Source organism: Passer domesticus, chromosome 33 (assembly GCF_036417665.1).
Source record: "Passer domesticus isolate bPasDom1 chromosome 33, bPasDom1.hap1, whole genome shotgun sequence".
Classification (NCBI taxonomy): domain Eukaryota; kingdom Metazoa; phylum Chordata; class Aves; order Passeriformes; family Passeridae; genus Passer; species Passer domesticus.
This window is the reverse complement of record NC_087506.1, coordinates 337,497-358,265: the sequence shown is the minus strand read 5'-3', so window position 1 is coordinate 358,265 and position 20,769 is coordinate 337,497. Positions and strand designations below refer to the sequence as shown.

The following is a 20,769-nucleotide window of genomic DNA, read 5'->3' as shown; positions in this document are numbered from 1 at the left end:
TTTCCTGGGTTGGGGGAAAATCCCCCTGGAAATGGAATTTAGGTGGTAAAAATACAAAAAAAAAGGTGATTTTTGGGTAAAATGGTGGAAAAATGAGGTCAAAAAGGTGAATTTTGGGTAAAAATTGTCATTTTTGTAAAAATGGTGGGAAAATGAGGTAAAAAAGGTGAATTTTGGGTAAAAATGGTGGGAAAATGAGGTGAAAATGGTGATTTTTGGGTGAAAATGGTGGGGAAAAATAAAGTAAAAATGGTCATTTTTGGGTAGAAATGGTGGGAAAATGAGGTAAAAATGGTCATTTTTGGGTAGAAATGGTGGGAAAATGAGGTAAAAATGGTCATTTTTGGGTAAAAGTGGTGGGAAAATGAGGTAAAAATGGTCATTTTTGGGTAAAAATGGTGGGAAAATGAGGTTAAAATGGTGAATTTTGAGGGGGAGAATGGGGAAAAAAGTGAATTTTGGTGCAAACGCTGCATGTGTCAAAAATGGAAGGTTTGGTGGTTTTGGGGGAAAAACCCCAAATTTCAGGAGGTTTTTGGTGGAAGCGCCGGTGACCTTGGTGGAAAAAAAGGTGGAAAAACAAAAAGGTGGAAAATTGCCCCAAAATTGGGGCGAGGTCGGAGCTGCAGTGGACCCAAAACCAAAAAAATAAAAACGGATTTTTGGTGTGAAAAAGTGGAAAAATGGGAAAAAGTGGAGTGGAAATGAAGGAAAAACGAGGGGGAAATGGAGTGGAAAATGAGGAAAAGATTGGGAAAAATGAGGGGAAAAAGGAGGAAAAATTGGGGGAAAATGGAGAAAAAGAAGGGGAAAAATCAGGGAAAAAATGGAGAAAAATCAGGAAAAAAATGGGAAAAATATGGAAAAATTCAGGGGAAAATGGAGAAAAATAAGGAAAAAAATTGGGAAAAATAAGGAAAAAATCAGGGGAAAATGGAGTAAAATCAGGGAAAATAATTGAGAAAAATATGGAAAAATTTGAGAAAAATAAGGAAAAAATCAGGGGAAAAATTGAAAAAATAAGGAAAAAATGAGGGAAAATTTGAGAAAAACAGCGAAATAATGAGGGGGAAAATTGAGAAAAATAAGGGAAAAATCAGGGTGAAAATGGAGAAAAATAAAAAAGCAGGGGAAAAATGGAGAAAAAGAAAAAATCTGGAAAAGGAGAAAAATAAGGAAAAAATTCAGGGGAAAAATGGAGAAAAATCAGGGAAAAAAATCGGGAAAAATAAGGAAAATCGAGGGAAAAAATTGAGAGAAATAAGGAAAAATTAGGGGAAAAAAATGAAAAAAAAAAAAGGAAAAAATCACGGGGAAAATGGAGAAAAATAAGGAAAAAAATTTAGGGAAAAAAGAAAAATGAAGAAAAAATTAGGGGAAAAATGAAGAAAAATAAGGAAAAAATCGGGGAAAATTGAGAAAAATAAGGAAAAAATCGGGGAAAATTGAGAAAAATAAGGAAAAAATCAGGGGAAAACAAGGAAAAAATGAGGGAAAAAATGAGAAAAATAAGGAAAAATCAGGGGGGGAAATTGAGAAAAATTAGGAAAAATCGGAAAAATTTGAGAAATATAAGGAAAAAAACGGGAAAATGGAGAAAAATAAGGAAAAATCGGGAAAATGGAGAAAAAATTGAGAAAAATATGGGAAAAATCAGGAGAAAAATTAGAAAAATAAGGAAAAAATTCAGGGAAAAAATGAAGAAAAATAAGGAAAAAATCAGGGAAAAAATTGAGAAAAATAAAGAAAAAATTAGGGGAAAAAGAAGGGAAAATTGAGGGAAAAAATTGAGAAAAATACAGAAAAAATCGGGAAAAAACTGAGAAAAATACGGGAAAAAATAAGGAAAAACGATGGAAAAATGAGTAAAAAATAAGGGGAAAATGGAGAAAAAATGAGAAAAAAGACTTGGAAAAAATGGAGAAAAAAGGGAAAAAATAAAAAATGAAAAAGGAAAAAAAAGAGGCAAAGTCGGAGCCTTTTGGGGAGAAAATTCCAGAATCGGAATTTCGGGAGCTCCCGAGGCCGGGAAGGTGAAAAAAAAGAGAATTTTGGTGCCAAATTTGGGGATTTTTGCCCCCAAAATGGGGCCTGGGGGGGTAAAAATGGGCGGGGCCAAGGAAAAGGGGCGGGGCTTGGGTTAAGGAAAAGGGGCGGGGCTTGGGTTGGCCACGCCCAAATGCCGCCTTCTAATTTGCATAATTTGTTTTTCTTTTCCATGTTTGGCCCCAAAAGGACCCCGGGACCAGGGGCCAAGGCATGACCCAGGTAATTAATTAAGGCTTGATTAGAGGGGTAATTAATGTAATTAATAGGTGAGTTTGGAGGTAATTAACTGGGTAATTAATGGGGTTTCTTTGCGTTAATTAGTGGGAAAGAAAGGATTTGATTGGAGTAATTAATGGCGGTTAATTAGTGGGGTGGGTTTGGGGTAATTAATGGAATTAAATGGGTTAATTGGTAATTAATAGGGATATTAAAGTTTGGGGATGAGTAATAGGGTAATTAAGCACTAATTAGAGGGTAATTGGGAGGAATAAAGAGTGGTTGGGTTAATTAGTAGTAATTAGTGAGGTTTTTTAGGCGTTAATTAGTCATAAATTAAAAGTAAGGGATTTGATTGGCCATGGCTAATTGAATTAAAGGGGTTAATTAACGGTAATTAATAGGCTTATTAAAAGGGTGAGTTGGGAATAATGTAATTAAGGATTTGGGGTGATTAGCAGGAATTAAGAGGATAAGAGTTGCTGCCGGGGTTAATTAGTGGGGTAATTAATGGGATATATTAGGGGTTAATTAGTGGCAATGAAATGAGGGATTTGATTTGAGTTAATTAGTGTTAATGGAATTAATAAGATATGAACTTGGGAGTAATAATTATTCATTATAAATGCTAATTAGCAGTGATTAATTAATTAATTATCTCTGGCTGAGCGGGACAACAGCACCATCCTGGTGTGGGGGAGGGGCTCTGGGGCCATTTTGGGCTCCCGGGAAGGGGTTAATGAGGGTTAATTAGCATTAATTATCAGTAACGGATGCTGACCAATGCTAATTAACAGTGATTAGTTAATTGTGTGTCAGCAGGACAGCTTTGACCACAACATGATCTTAATGAGGGGGAGGGGCTTGGGGGTCGTTTTCATCCTTCTTAACGAGGGTTAATTAGCATTTGCTGTCAGTAATGAATGGTAATGAATGCTAATTAGCACTAATTAGTTAATTGTCTGTGGGTGAGCAGGACAATAACATGATCTTAATGGGGGAGGGGCTTGGGGTCATTTTCGTAATCTGGGGTGGGGTTAACGAGGGCTAATTAGCATTTGCTGTTGGTAATGAATGCTAATTAGCGCTAATTAGTTAATTACCCTCAGGTGAGCAGGACAACTCGGACAACAACAGGATTTAATGGGGGGAGGGGCTTGGGGGCCATTTTCATATTCTGAGGTGGGGTTAATGAGGGTTAATTAGCATTTGCTGTCAGTAATTAATATTAATTAGCACTAATTAGTTAATTACTCCTAGGTGAACAGGACAACTCAGACAACAACAGGATTTAATGAGGGGAGGGGCTTGGGGGTAATTTCCATATTCTGGGGTGGGGTTAACGAGGGTTAATTAGCATTTGCTGTCAGTGATGAATGCTAATGAATGCTAATTAGCACTAATTAGTTAATTACCGTCAGGTGAGCAGGACAACTCGGACAACAACACGATCTTCGTGCAGGGGCTGGGCGAGAACGTCACCATCGAGTCGGTGGCCGACTACTTCAAACAGATCGGCATCATCAAGGTGAGAGACCCCGAAATACACCTGAAATACACCCAAAATACACCCGAAATACATCCGAAATACACCCAAAATACACCCGAAATACACCCAAAATACACCTAAATACACCCAAAATACACTTAAATACATCAAAGTACACCCAAAATACACCTGGGACACGACTACTTCAAACAGATCGGCATCATCAAGGTGAGAGACCCCGAAATACACCCGAAATACACCCCAAAATACATCCGAAATACACCCAAAATACACCTAAATACACCCAAAATACACCTGAAATACATCCAAAATACACCCGAAATACACCTAAAATACACCCGAAACACACCTGAAATACACCCGAAATACACCTAAAATACACCCGAAATGCACCTGAAATACACCCGAAATACACCTAAAATACACCCGGAACACACCTGAAATACACCTAAAATACACCTAGAATACACCCGAAACACACCTGAAATACACCTAAAATACACCCAGAATACACCCGAAACACACCTGAAATACACCTAAAATACACCCGAAACACACCTGAAATACACCTAAAATACACCCGAAACACACCTGAAATACACCTAAAATACACCTAGAATACACCCGAAACACACCTGAAATACACCTAAAATACACCCAGAATACACCCGAAACACACCTGAAATACACCTAAAATACACCTAAAATACACCCAAAACACACCTGAAATACACCTAGAATACACCCGAAACACACCTGAAATACACCTAAAATACACCTAAAATACACCCGAAACACACCTGAAATACACCCGAAATACACCTAAAATACACCCGAAACGCACCTGAAATACACCTAAAATACACCCGGAACAAACCTGAAATACACCTAAAATACACCCGAAATGCACCTGAAATACACCTAAAATACACCTAAAATACACCCGGAACACACCTAAAATACACCTAAAATACACCTAAAATACACCCGGAACACACCTAAAATACACCTAAAATACACCCGAAACACACCTGAAATACACCCGGAACACACCTGAAATACACCCGAAATGCACCCGAAATACACCTAAAATACACCCGGAACGCACCTAAAATACACCCGAAACACACCTGAAATACACCTAAAATACACCCGAAACACACCTAAAATACACCCAGAATACACCCAAAACACACCTAAAATACACCCAGAATACACCCGAAATGCACCTGAAATACACCTAAAATGCACCCGAAACACACCTGAAATACACCTAAAATACACCCAGAATACACCCGAAATGCACCTGAAATACACCTGGGACACCCAAAATACACCCGAAAACACCCAAAATACACCTGGGACACCCAAAATACACCTGAAATGCACCCGAAATGCATCTGGGACACCCAAAACACACCCAGAATGCAGCTGGGGACACCTGGGATACCCAAAATACACCCAAGACAGGTGAGGGACACTGGGGACACACCTGGGACACCCGAAATACACCTGGGGACACACCTGGGACAGGTGAGGGACACCCGAAATACACCTGAAATACACCTGGGGCAGGTGAGGGACACTGGGGACACACCTGGGACAGGTGAGGGACACCCGAAATACACCTGAAATACACCTGGGGCAGGTGAGGGACACTGGGGACACACCTGGGACACCCGAAATACACCTGGGGACACACCTGGGACAGGTGAGGGACACCCAAAATACACCTGAAATACACCTGGGGCAGGTGAGGGACACTGGGGACACACCTGGGACAGGTGAGGGACACCCGAAATACACCTGAAATACACCTGGGGCAGGTGAGGGACACTGGGGACACACCTGGGACACCCGAAATACACCTGGGGACACACCTGGGACAGGTGAGGGACACTGGGGACAGGGCTGGACAGCTGGGGACACACCTGAAACAGTCCGTGGTCACTCAGTGGTCACTCAGTGGTCACTGTGGTCACTCAGTGGTCACTGTGGTCACTCCCCAGACCATGATCAGTGTGTGCTCACTCTTGGGTCACTGTGGGGTCACTCTGAGGGGGATTTTTGGCTCTGTGGTCACTCAGTGGTCACTCATGGTCACTGAGTGGTCAGTCAGTGGTCACTCATGGTCACTCTGGCCACTCAGTGGTCACTCTCCAGACCAACCAGAAGACGGGCCAGCCCATGATCACTGGTGGTCACTGTGGGGTCACTCTCAGGGGAGTTTTAGCTCAGTGGTCAGTCAGTGGTCACTTACGGTCACTCACGGTCACTGTGGTCACTCCCCAGACCAACAAGAAGCCAGGCCAGCCCATGAGCACTGGGTGGTCACTCTTGGGTTGTTCTGGGGTCACTCCGGGGGAATTTTTTGGCTCTGTGGTCACTCAGTGGTCACTGAGCGGTCAGTGGTCACTCAGTGGTCACTCATGGTCACTCAGTGGTCACTCACAGTCACTGTGGTCACTCCCCAGACCAACAAGAAGACGGGCCAGCCCATGATCACTGAGTGGTCACTGTGGGGTCACTCGAGGGTTTTTTTGGCTCTGTGGTCACTCAAGGGTCACTGAGCGGTCAGTGGTCACTCAGTGGTCACTCATGGTCACTCAGTGGTCACTCATGGTCACTCTGTGTCCCCAGACCAACAAGAAGACGGGCCAGCCCATGATCAATCTCTACACCGACCGCGAGACCGGCAAGCTCAAGGGCGAGGCCACCGTGTCCTTCGACGACCCGCCCTCGGCCAAGGCCGCCATCGACTGGTTTGATGGTCAGTGTCCCAAATTCCCAAAATTCCTGATCCCGGAATTCCCAAATTCCTGGAATTCCCGAAATTCCTGATCCCAGAATTCCCAAAATCCCAAAAATCTGGATCCTGAAATCCCCAGAATTCCCAAATTCCTGACCAAATTTCCCCGTGTCCTTCGATGACTCTGCCAGGGCCGCCATCGACTGGTTTGATGGTCAGCATCCCAAAATTCCCAAATTCCTGATCCTGAAATTCCCAAAGTTCCCAAATTCCTGAAATTCCCAAAGTTCCTGATCCTGAAATGCCTGATCCCAGAATTCCAGTGGGGTTTTTTCCCCCAAAATTCCCATTTCCCCCCAATACCCATGGTTTTTCCCCAAAATTCCCATTTCCCCCCCAAATTCCCGTGGTTTTTTCCCTCAAAATTCCCATTTTCCCTCCAGTTCCGGTGGTTTATCCCCCCAAAATTCCCATTTCTCTCCCAATTTCCATGGTTTTTTTCCCCAAAATTCCCATTTTCCCCCAGTTCCCATGGTTTTTTCCCCAAATTTCCATCATTTATTCCCCCAAAATTCCCATTTCCCCCAATTCCCGTGTTTTTTCCCCAACCCTACTGGTTTTTTCCCGATTCCGGTGGTTTTTCCCCCAGTAATTCCCATTTCCCCCCCAATTCCCACGGTTTATTCCCCCAAAATTCCCATTTTTCCCCCAATTCCCCTGTTTTTTCCCCAAACCTGCTGTTTTTTCCCGATTCCGGTGGTTTTTCCCCCAGTAATTCCCATTTTCCCCCCAATTCCCTTGTTTTTTCCCCCAAAATTCCCATTTTCCCCCCAATTCCCATGTTTTTTTTCCCTAAAACTGCTGTTTTTTTCCCAATTCCGGTGTTTTTTCCCCCAAAATTCCCATTTTCCCCCCAATTCCCATGTTTTTTTTCCCTAAAACTGCTGTTTTTTTCCCAATTCCGGTGTTTTTTTCCCCCAAAATTCCCATTTCCCCCCCAATTCCCATGGTTTTTTCCCCAAAATTTCCATTTCCCCCCCAATTCCCATGGTTTTTTTCCCCAAAATTCCCATTTCCCCCCAATTCCCATGGTTTTTTCCCCCCAAAATTCCCATTTCCCCCCAATTCCCATGGTTTTTTCCCCCCAAAATTCCCATTTCCCCCCAATTCCCATGGTTATTTCCCCCCAAAATTCCCATTTCCCCCCAATTCCCATGGTTTTTTCCCCCCAAAATTCCCATTTTCCCCCTAATTCCCGCTTTTTTCCCCCCAAAATTCCCATTTCCCCCCCAATTCCCGTGGTTTTTTCCCCAGACCTGCTGTTTTTCCCGATTCCGGTGGTTTTTCCCCCAGTAATTGCCGTGTTTCTCCCTTGCAGGGAAGGAGTTCTCGGGCAATCCCATCAAGGTCTCGTTCGCCACGCGCCGCGCCGACTTCACCCGCGGCGGGGGCGGCCGCGGCCGGGGCCGGGGAGGTGAGCCCCAAAACCCCCTCTTTGTACCCCAAAATCCCCCCTTTGCACCCCAAAACTCTGCTCTTCAGCCCAAAATCCCCCCTTTTCACCTCAAAATTCACTTTTCTCATCCAAAATCCCCCCTTTTCACCCCAAAACTCTGCTCTTCAGCCCAAAATCCCCTTTTTCACCTCAAAAATCCCCTCTTTTCACCCCAAAACTCTGCTCTTCAGCCCAAAATCCCCTTTTTCACCTCAAAAATCCCCCCTTCTACCCCAAAACTCTGCTCTTCAGCCCAAAATCCCCCCTTTGCACCCCAAAACTCTGCTCTTCATCTCAAATTCCCCTTTTTCACCTCAAAAATCCCCTCTTTTCACCCCAAAACTCTGCTCTTCATCTCAAAATACCCCTTCTCGCCTCAAAAATCCCCTTTTGTGACCCCAAAATCCCCCCTTTGCACCCCAAAACTCTGCTCTTCATCCCAAAATCTTCTTTTGTCATCCCCAAAATCCCCTTTTCTCATCCAAAATCCCCCCTTTGCACCCCAAAACTCTGCTCTTCAGCCCAAAATCCCCTTTTCACCTCAAAAATCCCCTCTTTTCACCCCAAAACTCTGCTCTTCATCTCAAAATACCCCTTCTCGCCTCAAAAATCCCCTTTTGTGACCCCAAAATCCCCCCTTTTCACCCCAAAACTCTACTCTTCATCCCAAAATCTTCTTTTGTCATCCCCAAAATCCCCTTTTCTCATCCCAAAATCCCCCCTTTTCACCCCAAAACTCTGCTCTTCATCCCAAAATCTTCTTTTGTCATCCCCAAAATGCCCTTTTCTCATCCCAAAATCCCCCCTTTTCACCCCAAAACTCTGCTCTTCAGCCCAAAATCCCCTTTTTCACCTCAAAAATCCCCTCTTTTCACCCCAAAACTCTGCTCTTCAGCCCAAAATCCCCTTTTTCACCTCAAAAATCCCCCCTTTGCACCCCAAAACTCTGCTCTTCATCTCAAATTCCCCTTTTTCACCTCAAAAATCCCCTCTTTTCACCCCAAAACTCTGCTCTTCAGCCCAAAATCCCCTTTTTCACCTCAAAAATCCCCCCTTTGCACCCCAAAACTCTGCTCTTCATCTCAAATTCCCCTTTTTCACCTCAAAAATCCCCCCTTTGCACCCCAAAACTCTGCTCTTCAGCCCAAAATCCCCTTTTCACCTCAAAAATCCCCTCTTTTCACCCCAAAACTCTGCTCTTCATCTCAAAATACCCCTTCTCGCCTCAAAAATCCCCTTTTGTGACCCCAAAATCCCCCCTTTGCACCCCAAAACTCTGCTCTTCATCCCAAAATCTTCTTTTGTCATCCCCAAAATCCCCTTTTCTCATCCAAAATCCCCTCTTTTCACCCCAAAACTCTGCTCTTCAGCCCAAAATCCCCCCTTTTCGCCTCAAAATGCACTTTTCTCATCCAAAATCCCCCCTTTGCACCCCAAAACTCTGCTCTTCATCTCAAATTCCCCTTTTCACCTCAAAAATGCCCTTTTCTCATCCCAAAATCCCCTCTTTTCACCCCAAAATTCAGCTTTTCTATCTCAAAATCCCCTCTTTTCACCCCAAAACTCAGCTTTCATTCGAAATTCCACTTTTACACCTCAAAAATCCCCGTTTTTCACCCCAAAATGCCGCTTATTACCAAAATTCGTGGGTTTTTTTTACCAAAATCCCTGTTTCTCACCCCAAAATCTCTGTTTTTCACCCCAAAATACCACTTTTCAACCAAAATTTGTGCGGGTTTTTTTACCAAAATCCCCGTTTTTCACTCCAAAATGCCATTTATTACCAAAATTAGTGGTTTTTTTTTACCAAAATCCTGTTTTTTACCCCAAAATGCCGTTTTTAACCAAAACCCCCATTTCTCACCCCATCCAGGCCCCCTCGGCCGGGGCGGGTCCCTCCATCCCCCTTTTTAACCCAAATCCCCTTTTCTCACCCCAAAATCCCATTTTTAACCAAAATCTCCATTTTTCACCCCAAAATACCACTTTTTTACCAAAATTTGTGGGGTTTTTTTTAACAAAATGCCGTTTTTAACGAAAATCCCCATTTTTCACCCCAAAATACCACTTTCTTACCAAAATTTATGGAGTTTTTTACCCAAAATCCCCGTTTCTCACCCCAAATGCCATCTTTACTAAAATTTGTTGGGTTTTTTTTACCAAAATCCCCGTTTTTTACCCCAAAATGCCGTTTTTAACCAAAATCCCGTGGTTTTGCCCCATTCCAGGCCCCCTGGGCCGGGGCGGGTTCGGCTCCGGCGGCTCCGGCGGCCGCGGCGGCTTCACCGGAGGGGGAGGGGCCCAGCAGAGAGCGGGGGGACTGGAAATGCCCCAACCCGTGAGTGTTTGAACTGGGTTATACTGGTGTATACTGGGAGGGGCTGGGTTATACTGGTTTGGACTGGGAGGGACTGGGTTATACTGGTTTGGACTGGTTTCTACTGGGTTATACTGGTTTGGACTGGGAGGGACTGGGTTATACTGGTTTGGACTGGGTTATACTGGTTTGTACTGGGATATACTGGTTTGTACTGGGAGGGACTGGGTTATACTGGTTTGTACTGGGAGGGACTGGGTTATACTGGTTTGGACTGGGTTATACTGGTTTGTACTGGGTTATACTGGTTTGGACTGGGAGGGACTGGGTTATACTGGTTTGGACTGGGTTATACTGGTTTGTACTGGGATATACTGGTTTGTACTGGGAGGGACTGGGTTATACTGGTTTGTACTGGGAGGGACTGGGTTATACTGGTTTGGACTGGGTTATACTGGTTTGTACTGGTTTGTACTGGGTTATACTGGTTTGGACTGGGAGGGACTGGGTTATACTGGTTTGGACTGGGTTATACTGGTTTGTACTGGGATGTACTGGTTTGTACTGGGAGGGACTGGGTTATACTGGTTTGTACTGGGAGGGACTGGGTTATACTGGTTTGGACTGGGTTATACTGGTTTGTACTGGTTTGTACTGGGTTATACTGGTTTGGACTGGGAGGGACTGGGTTATACTGGTTTGGACTGGGTTATACTGGTTTGGACTGGGTTATACTGGTTTGTACTGGGAGGGACTGGGACGGGCTCACCTTCGTCTCTGTGACGTCACTGATGATGATGTCACTGTGACGTCACAGGGCGCGCGAAAACATGGGGAAGGATTTGGGGAGAACTGGGACAAACTGGGATGGACTGGGAGGGACTGGGACGGGCTCACCTTTGTCTCTCTCTGTGACGTCGTCGGCGGCGCGATGACGTCGCTGATGACGTCACCGGTGACGTCACAGGGCGTGCGAGAACATGAACTTCTCGTGGCGGAACGAGTGCAACCAGTGCAAGGCGCCCAAGCCCGAGGGGGGGCCCGGGGGGCCGCACCTGGGCGGGGGCGGCGCCGGGAAGTACCCGGGGGGGGCGAGGAGGAGGAGGAGGAGGAGGAGGAGGAAACCACATGGGTGAGTGTGGGACACACCTGGGGGGCACCTGGGATACTCCTGGGATACTCCTGGGGGGCACAGACACACCTGGGGACACCCAAAATACACCTGGGACACACCTGGGGACATCAAAAATACACCTGGGCAGGGGCGGGGCCGGGGAGTACCCGGGGGGGCGAGGAGGAGGAGGAGGAGGAGGAGGAGGAGGAAACCACATGGGTGAGTCTGGGACACACCTGGGACACACCTGGGGACACACCTGGGACACACCTGGGGACACACCTAGGACACACCTGGGACACACCTGGGGACACCTGGGGGGCACAGACACACCTGGGACACACCTGGGGACACCTGGGACACACCTGGGGACACACCTGGGACACACCTGGGACACACCTGGGGACACACCTGGGGGGCACAGACACACCTGGGACACACCTGGGGGCACACCTGGGGGGCACAGACACACCTGGGACACACCTGGGGGCACAGACACACCTGGGACACACCTGGGGATACACCTGGGGACACCCAAAATACACCTGGGGACACCCAAAATACACCTGGGGACACCCAAAATACACCTGGGGACACCAAAATACACCTGGGACACACCTGGGGGGCACAGACACACCTGGGACACACCTGGGGGCACAGACACACCTGGGACACACCTGGGGACACACCTGGGCCTCACCTGGGACACACCTGGGTGGGGCTGGGAAGTGCCCGGGGGGGCGAGGAGGAGGAGGAGGAGGAGGAAACCACATGGGTGAGTGTGGGGGGGATAAACACACCTGGGACACACCTGGGACACACCTGGGGGGCACAGACACACCTGGGACACCCAGAACACACCTGGGGACACCAAAATACACCTGGGACACACCTGGGGACACCCAAAATACACCTGGGACACACCTGGGCGGGGGTGGGGCCAGGAAGTACCGGGGGGGGCGAGGAGGAGGAGGAAACCACATGGGTGAGTGTGGGACACACCTGGGACATCCAAAATACACCTGGGGACACACCTGGAGGGCATGAACACACCTGGGGAGATTAAATACACATGGGTACCTGTTACCTGTGTCAGCTCTTACCACCTGTTCACACCTGTCTCACCTCTCACCTGTGTCTCACCTGTCCCTCACCTGTGTCTCACCTGTCCCCAGGTGGCGGTGGGTTCGAGGAGCGCCGCGGGGGCTTTGAGCAGGGTGGGTTGGGTTGGCACACCTGTCACACGCCTGTGTCACACCTGTCCCTCACCTGTCTCTCACCTGTCTCTCACCTGTCTCTCACCTGTCTCTCACCTGTCTCACCTGTCTCTCACCTGTCTCTCACCTGTCTCTCACCTGTCTCTCACCTGTCTCTCACCTGTCTATCACCTGTCTCACCTGTCTCTCACCTGTCTCACCTGTCTCTCACCTGTCTCTCACCTGTCTCTCACCTGTCTCTCACCTGTCTCTCACCTGTCTCTCACCTGTCTCACCTGTCTCTCACCTGTCTCTCACCTGTCTCTCACCTGTCTCTCACCTGTCTATCACCTGTCTATCACCTGTCTATCACCTGTCTCTCACCTGTCTCACCTGTCTCTCACCTGTCTCTCACCTGTCTCTCACCTGTCTCACCTGTCTCTCACCTGTCTCTCACCTGTCTCTCACCTGTCTCTCACCTGTCTCTCACCTGTCTCACCTGTCTCTCGCCTGTCTCACCTGTCTCTCACCTGTCTCTCACCTGTCTCTCACCTGTCTCTCACCTGTCTCTCACCTGTCTCACCTGTCTCTCGCCTGTCTCACCTGTCTCTCACCTGTCTCTCACCTGTCTCTCACCTGTCTCTCACCTGTCTCTCACCTGTCTCACCTGTCTCACCTGTCTCTCGCCTGTCTCACCTGTCTCTCACCTGTCTCTCACCTGTCTCTCACCTGTCTCTCACCTGTCTCCCACCTGTCTCTCACCTGTCTCTCACCTGTCTCTCACCTGTCTCACCTGTCTCTCACCTGTCTCTCACCTGTCTCTCACCTGTCTCTCACCTGTCTCTCACCTGTCTCTCACCTGTCTCTCACCTGTCTCACCTGTCTCACCTGTCTCTCGCCTGTCTCACCTGTCTCTCACCTGTCTCTCACCTGTCTCTCACCTGTCTCTCACCTGTCTCCCACCTGTCTCTCACCTGTCTCTCACCTGTCTCTCACCTGTCTCTCACCTGTCTCTCACCTGTCTATCACCTGTCTATCACCTGTCTCTCACCTGTCTCACCTGTCTCTCACCTGTCTCTCACCTGTCTCTCACCTGTCTATCACCTGTCTATCACCTGTCTCTCACCTGTCTCACCTGTCTCTCACCTGTCTCACCTGTCTCTCACCTGTCTCTCACCTGTCTCTCACCTGTCTCTCACCTGTCTATCACCTGTCTATCACCTGTCTCTCACCTGTCTCACCTGTCTCTCACCTGTCTCTCACCTGTCTCACCTGTCTCTCACCTCTCACCTGTCTCACCTGTCTCTCACCTGTCTCACCTGTCTCTCACCTGTCTCTCACCTGTCTCTCACCTGTCTCACCTGTCTCTCACCTGTCTCTCACCTGTCTCTCACCTCTCACCTGTCTCACCTGTCTCTCACCTGTCTCACCTGTCTCACCTGTCTCTCACCTGTCTCACCTGTCTCTCACCTGTCTCTCACCTGTCTCACCTGTCTCTCACCTGTCTCTCACCTGTCTCTCACCTGTCTCACCTGTCTCTCACCTGTCTCTCACCTGTCTCTCACCTGTCTCACCTGTCTCTCACCTGTCTCTCACCTGTCTCTCACCTGTCTCTCACCTGTCTCTCACCTGTCTCACCTGTCTCTCACCTGTCTCTCACCTGTCTCTCACCTGTCTCTCACCTGTCTCTCACCTGTCTCTCACCTGTCTCACCTGTCTCTCACCTGTCTCACCTGTCTCTCACCTGTCTCTCACCTGTCTCTCACCTGTCTCTCACCTGTCTCTCACCTGTCTCTCACCTGTCTCTCACCTGTCTCTCACCTGTCTCTCACCTGTCTATCACCTGTCTATCACCTGTCTATCACCTGTCTCTCACCTGTCTCACCTGTCTCTCACCTGTCTCTCACCTGTCTCTCACCTGTCTCACCTGTCTCTCACCTGTCTCTCACCTGTCTCTCACCTGTCTCTCACCTGTCTCTCACCTGTCTCACCTGTCTCTCGCCTGTCTCACCTGTCTCTCACCTGTCTCTCACCTGTCTCTCACCTGTCTCTCACCTGTCTCTCACCTGTCTCACCTGTCTCTCGCCTGTCTCACCTGTCTCCCACCTGTCTCTCACCTGTCTCTCACCTGTCTCTCACCTGTCTCTCACCTGTCTCTCACCTGTCTATCACCTGTCTATCACCTGTCTCTCACCTGTCTCACCTGTCTCTCACCTGTCTCTCACCTGTCTCTCACCTGTCTATCACCTGTCTATCACCTGTCTCTCACCTGTCTCACCTGTCTCTCACCTGTCTCACCTGTCTCTCACCTGTCTCTCACCTGTCTCTCACCTGTCTCTCACCTGTCTATCACCTGTCTATCACCTGTCTCTCACCTGTCTCACCTGTCTCTCACCTGTCTCTCACCTGTCTCACCTGTCTCTCACCTCTCACCTGTCTCACCTGTCTCTCACCTGTCTCACCTGTCTCTCACCTGTCTCTCACCTGTCTCTCACCTGTCTCACCTGTCTCTCACCTGTCTCTCACCTGTCTCTCACCTCTCACCTGTCTCACCTGTCTCTCACCTGTCTCACCTGTCTCACCTGTCTCTCACCTGTCTCACCTGTCTCTCACCTGTCTCTCACCTGTCTCACCTGTCTCTCACCTGTCTCTCACCTGTCTCTCACCTGTCTCACCTGTCTCTCACCTGTCTCTCACCTGTCTCTCACCTGTCTCACCTGTCTCTCACCTGTCTCTCACCTGTCTCTCACCTGTCTCTCACCTGTCTCTCACCTGTCTCACCTGTCTCTCACCTGTCTCTCACCTGTCTCTCACCTGTCTCTCACCTGTCTCTCACCTGTCTCTCACCTGTCTCACCTGTCTCTCACCTGTCTCACCTGTCTCTCACCTGTCTCTCACCTGTCTCTCACCTGTCTCTCACCTGTCTCTCACCTGTCTCTCACCTGTCTCTCACCTGTCTCTCACCTGTCTCTCACCTGTCTATCACCTGTCTATCACCTGTCTATCACCTGTCTCTCACCTGTCTCACCTGTCTCTCACCTGTCTCTCACCTGTCTCTCACCTGTCTCACCTGTCTCTCACCTGTCTCTCACCTGTCTCTCACCTGTCTCTCACCTGTCTCTCACCTGTCTCACCTGTCTCTCGCCTGTCTCACCTGTCTCTCACCTGTCTCTCACCTGTCTCTCACCTGTCTCTCACCTGTCTCTCACCTGTCTCACCTGTCTCTCGCCTGTCTCACCTGTCTCTCACCTGTCTATCACCTGTCTATCACCTGTCTCTCACCTGTCTCACCTGTCTCTCACCTGTCTCTCACCTGTCTCTCACCTGTCTCTCACCTGTCTCTCACCTGTCTCTCACCTGTCTCTCACCTGTCTCACCTGTCTCACCTGTCTCTCGCCTGTCTCACCTGTCTCTCACCTGTCTCTCACCTGTCTCTCACCTGTCTCCCACCTGTCTCTCACCTGTCTCTCACCTGTCTCTCACCTGTCTCTCACCTGTCTCTCACCTGTCTATCACCTGTCTATCACCTGTCTCTCACCTGTCTCACCTGTCTCTCACCTGTCTCTCACCTGTCTCTCACCTGTCTCACCTGTCTCTCACCTGTCTCTCACCTGTCTCTCACCTGTCTCTCACCTGTCTATCACCTGTCTATCACCTGTCTCTCACCTGTCTCACCTGTCTCTCACCTGTCTCTCACCTGTCTCACCTGTCTCTCACCTCTCACCTGTCTCACCTGTCTCTCACCTGTCTCACCTGTCTCTCACCTGTCTCTCACCTGTCTCTCACCTGTCTCACCTGTCTCTCACCTGTCTCTCACCTGTCTCTCACCTCTCACCTGTCTCACCTGTCTCTCACCTGTCTCACCTGTCTCACCTGTCTCTCACCTGTCTCTCACCTGTCTCTCACCTGTCTCTCACCTGTCTCTCACCTGTCTCACCTGTCTCTCACCTGTCTCTCACCTGTCTCACCTGTCTCTCACCTGTCTCTCACCTGTCTCTCACCTGTCTCTCACCTGTCTCACACCTGTCTCTCACCTGTCTCTCACCTGTCTCACCTGTCCCCAGGTGGCGGTGGGTTCGAGGAGCGCCGCGGCGGCCGCGGGGGCTTCGAGCGGGGCGGGTTCCGGGGCCGCGGCGAGCGCGGCGGGTTCCGCGGCGGCCGAGGCGGCGACAGGGGCGGCTTCGGGCCCGGCAAGATGGACAGCAGGTGGGGAAACGGGGGAAAAACGGGAGTTTGGGGAAAAACGGGAGGAAAAAATGGGATTTAGGGAAAAAATGGGGCAAAAAGTCAGGATTTGGGGGAGAAAATGGGGGCAGAAACCAGGATTTGGGGAAAATAATGGAGCAAAAAAACTGGATTCAGAGGAAAAATGGGGGTGGAAATTGGGATTTAGGGGAAAATGGGGCTAAAACCCGGGATTTGGGAGAAAAACGGGGCCAAAAAACAAGATTTGAGGAAAAATGGGGCAAAAAAAACAGGATTTGGGGAAAATAATGGGGGGAAAAAACAGGATTTGGGGAAAAATGGGGCAAAAAAACAGGATTTTGGGAAAATAATGGGGGCAGAAACCAGGATTTCGGGGGAAATGGGGATTTTGGGAAAATAATGGGGCCAAAACCAGGGATTTGGGGGAGAAAATGGGAGCAGAAACTGGGATTTGGGGAAAAATGGGGGCAGGAACCAGGATTGGGGGGAAAATGGGACAAAAATCAGGGATTTTGGGGAAAAAATGGCCCAAAATCTGGGGTTTGGTGGGAAACAGGGCCAGGAACTGGGATTTGGGGAAAAATGGGGGAAAAAAACGGGTTTGGGAAAAAATGGGGCAAAAACTCAGGATTTGGGGGAAAATAATGGGGGCAGAAATCGGGATTTGGGTAAAACTGGGGGGAAAATTGATTTGGGGAAAAACAGGGATTTTGGGGAAAAAATCAGGGGGAAATGGGGATTTTGGGGGAGATCCAGGCGAAAAACAGGGATTTTGGGGAAAATCTGGGGGGGAAAATGGGGATTTTGAGGAAAATTCATGGGGGATTGTGGGGAAATCCAGGGGGAAATGAGGGATTTGGGGGGGGGAATGGGGATTTTGGGGAAAAATCAAGGGATTTTGGGGAAATCCACTGGAAAAATGGCAATTTGGGGAAAAATTTGGGGGAAAACTGGGGATTTTAGGGGGAAAAACGGGGATTTTGGGGGGGAAATGGGGAATTTGGGGGGGATCAGGGAAAACCAGGGGTTTTGAGTAAATCCGGGGGGGAAAATGGTTCTTTTAGGGGGCAAATTTGAGGGAACGATGTGGAATTTGGGGGGGGAAATGGAGATTTCGGTAAATTTGGGGAATAATACGGGGTTTTGGGGGGGAAAAACTCAGGAATTTTGTGGCGAATCCTGCAGGGCCTTGGGAATTTTGGGGTAAATCCGGCGATTTTTGGGACTGGGGAATTCGACTGTAATTGATTCTGTTAATTAACATCAATCCTAATTAACTGTACCTCGTTAACAGGGGCGACCACCGGCAGGACCGACGCGAGCGGCCCTACTGAGCCCCTCCCCCACCCCTCCCCGCCCCTCCCCCACCCCCGTTTTGTACTTGCGGCCCCTCCCCCACCCCGCCCCTCCCCCCGCGGGCTGACCCCGCTTTTAACCCGCCCCTCCCCCCCAATAAAGACATTTTGGGGGAGGATTCGGCTCCACTCTGATTGGCTGGGGGGTGCCGGGGGGGCGTGGCGCTGCTGTGAGGTCATTAACGCCCTAATGAGGCACTTCCGGCCGCGGGGTTCATTAGCCAGCTCATTAACGAGATCATTAAGCGCTGGTGTCATGAAGGGCGGGGCGCACAAATTAGGACAGGGCCCTTTAAGCGGGCAGGGTGGGGCGTGTGTAGGAGGGTTAATCTGCATAATGGGCGGGGTATGACCATATATGGAGTGTGAGGTGTGCCTTAAACTTGGGTGTAGAATTCCGTTAATTAGCATAAGGGGCGTGGAATTGCCGTAAATGGACATGGGGCGTGGTTTACACTCATCCATAGCCTAAATGGTGTGGATTACAATGGTTAATTAGCATAAAGGGCGTGGTTTGACCGTGGGTGGGTGTGGCTATGATTTCCTATCTTCTGTAAGAGGCGTGGCTTGCCCATAAACGGACATTAGGGGTGTGGTTTATGATGCCCTTTTTCGTTCAGGGGCGTGGCTTGACCATAAATGGGCATTGAGGGCGTGGTTTGGTCTCGGCGGGACGCCGTGGGGGCGTGGCCATGAGGAGCCCTCAGAGGTGGCAGGGACGGGGCAGGGGCGCCGATACCTGCACAGGTGTGCGGATACCTGCGCAGGTGTGCGGGAACAGCGACTCCCCAACCGACCTGCGGCTCAGGTGAGAGGAGCGGCCGATCCCCGTGCAGGTGCGGGAGGGCAGGAAGTGCCTGTCCAGGTGGCAGGGGCGTGTCGGCGGCCAGCTGAGGGGTGTGGCGGCGGATTCCGCACAGGTACACGGGGCGTGGCCGCCTGCAGGTGAGGGGACGGGGGGCCGGAAGGTGCCGGCGGCCACAGCGGCCCGGGAGCGATGAGGAGGCGGCGGCGGGAGCCGAGAGCGGGGCCCGGAGCGGGGCCGGCGCTGCCGCTGCTGCCGCTGCTGCTGCTGCTGCTGCCGGCGCGCGGTGAGAGGCCATCTGGGACAGTCTGAGGGGTTTTGGGGGGTCCTGAGGGGTTTTGGGGCGTCCTGAGGGGTTTTGGAGGAGTACGGAGGGGTTTGGGGAGGAAATCCTGAGGGGATTTTAACAGGGACTCGTGAGGGGATTTCGGCGGGAATCGTGAGGGGATTCAGGAGAGTCTGAGGGGATTTGGGAGAGTCTGAGGAGTTTTGGGGGTTCCTGAGGGGTTTTGAGGGGGTTTTAGGGGAGTACTGAGGGGTTTGGGGAGGAAATCGTGAGGGGATTTTAACAGGGACTCGTGAGGGGATTTCGGCGGGAATCGTGAGGGGATTCGGGAGAGTCTGAGGAGATTGGGGGGGTCTGAGGGGATTTGGGGGAGTTGGAAGGGATTTAGGGGGGTCCTGAGGGGATTTGGGAGGTGTGAAGGGATTTTGGGGGAATCTGAGGGGATTCGGGAGTTCCTGAGCGGGTTTGGAGCGGTCCTGTGGGGATTTGAGGTGTTTTTGGAGAAAATCGTGAGGAGATTTAAACGGGGAATCGGGAGAGGATTTTGGCGGGAATCGTGAGGGGATGAAGAGTCTGAGGGGATTTGGGGTATCAGAGGGGATTTGGGGGGTCTGAGGGGATTTGGGGTATTAGAGGAGATTTGGGAGAGGATCATGAGGAGATTTTTGGCAGAAAATCGTGAAGATATTCTGGCGGGAATGTGAGGGGATTTGGGGTTTCTGAGAGGGTTATGGAGGGTCTGAGGGGATTTGGGGAATTTGAGAGGGAATCGTGAGGGGATTTTTTTGGTTTTTGGAGGGGATTTTGGGCAGGAATCCTGGGGGGATTTTAGGGGGGAATAGTGAGGGAGAACTGTGAGGGGACATGGCAAGAAAGGGCCGTGAGGGGATGTGGGGGTAATCCTGAGAAAAATCTGGGGGATCTGAGGAGTTTTAGTGGCATTTTAGGGGATTTGGGGGGGATCTGAGGGGATTTGGGGGGTCTGAGGGGATTTGAGGGGTCTGAGGGGATTTCGGAGGCATCTTGGGGTGATTTGAGGGGGATCGGGTGAGAATTCAGGGCAAAAACTCGAGGGGATTTTGAGGGGGACCACGAGGAGATTTGAGGGGAATCCGAGGGGATTTGGGATTTTCTGAGGGAATTTGGGGTTTTCTGAGAGGTTCTTTGGGGGGAATGGGGAAGGAATTTGGGGGGAAAACAACGTGAGGGGATGGGAGCGTCGGGATGAGGCAGGAGAAGATCGTGAGGAGATTTGGGGTTAATCTGAGGGAATTTGGGGTTATTCTGAGGGGACAAGAAAGGCGGGAAAATAATCAGAGGGAAATTCAGGTTTTCTGAGGGTCTTTTGGGCAGGGAGAATTGGGGAGGGGGAGTCTGAGAGGAGCGTGAGGTAATTTAGGAGGGGTTTGAGGGGATTTTGGGGTGTTTTTAGGAGGTTTGGGGGGGGTTGAGGGGACATGGCAGGAAAGGA

General features: G+C 49.6%; 1 protein-coding gene across 1 annotated transcript in view; it reads left to right on the top strand.

The window, feature by feature from the left end:
• The window catches only part of FUS (FUS RNA binding protein), a 38,931-nt gene extending 20,605 nt beyond the window's left edge, over positions 1 to 18,326 (top strand). The window contains 11 exon segments of the mRNA XM_064401964.1: positions 2,236 to 2,268; positions 3,687 to 3,793; positions 6,416 to 6,545; positions 7,903 to 7,998; positions 10,248 to 10,333; positions 10,335 to 10,357; positions 11,304 to 11,401; positions 11,433 to 11,468; positions 12,626 to 12,631; positions 16,711 to 16,852; positions 18,147 to 18,326. Coding sequence (XP_064258034.1) covers positions 2,236 to 2,268; positions 3,687 to 3,793; positions 6,416 to 6,545; positions 7,903 to 7,998; positions 10,248 to 10,333; positions 10,335 to 10,357; positions 11,304 to 11,401; positions 11,433 to 11,468; positions 12,626 to 12,631; positions 16,711 to 16,852; positions 18,147 to 18,186 — 797 coding nt within the window. The 3' untranslated portion in view covers positions 18,187 to 18,326.
• Positions 18,327 to 20,769: the final 2,443 nt, after the last annotated feature.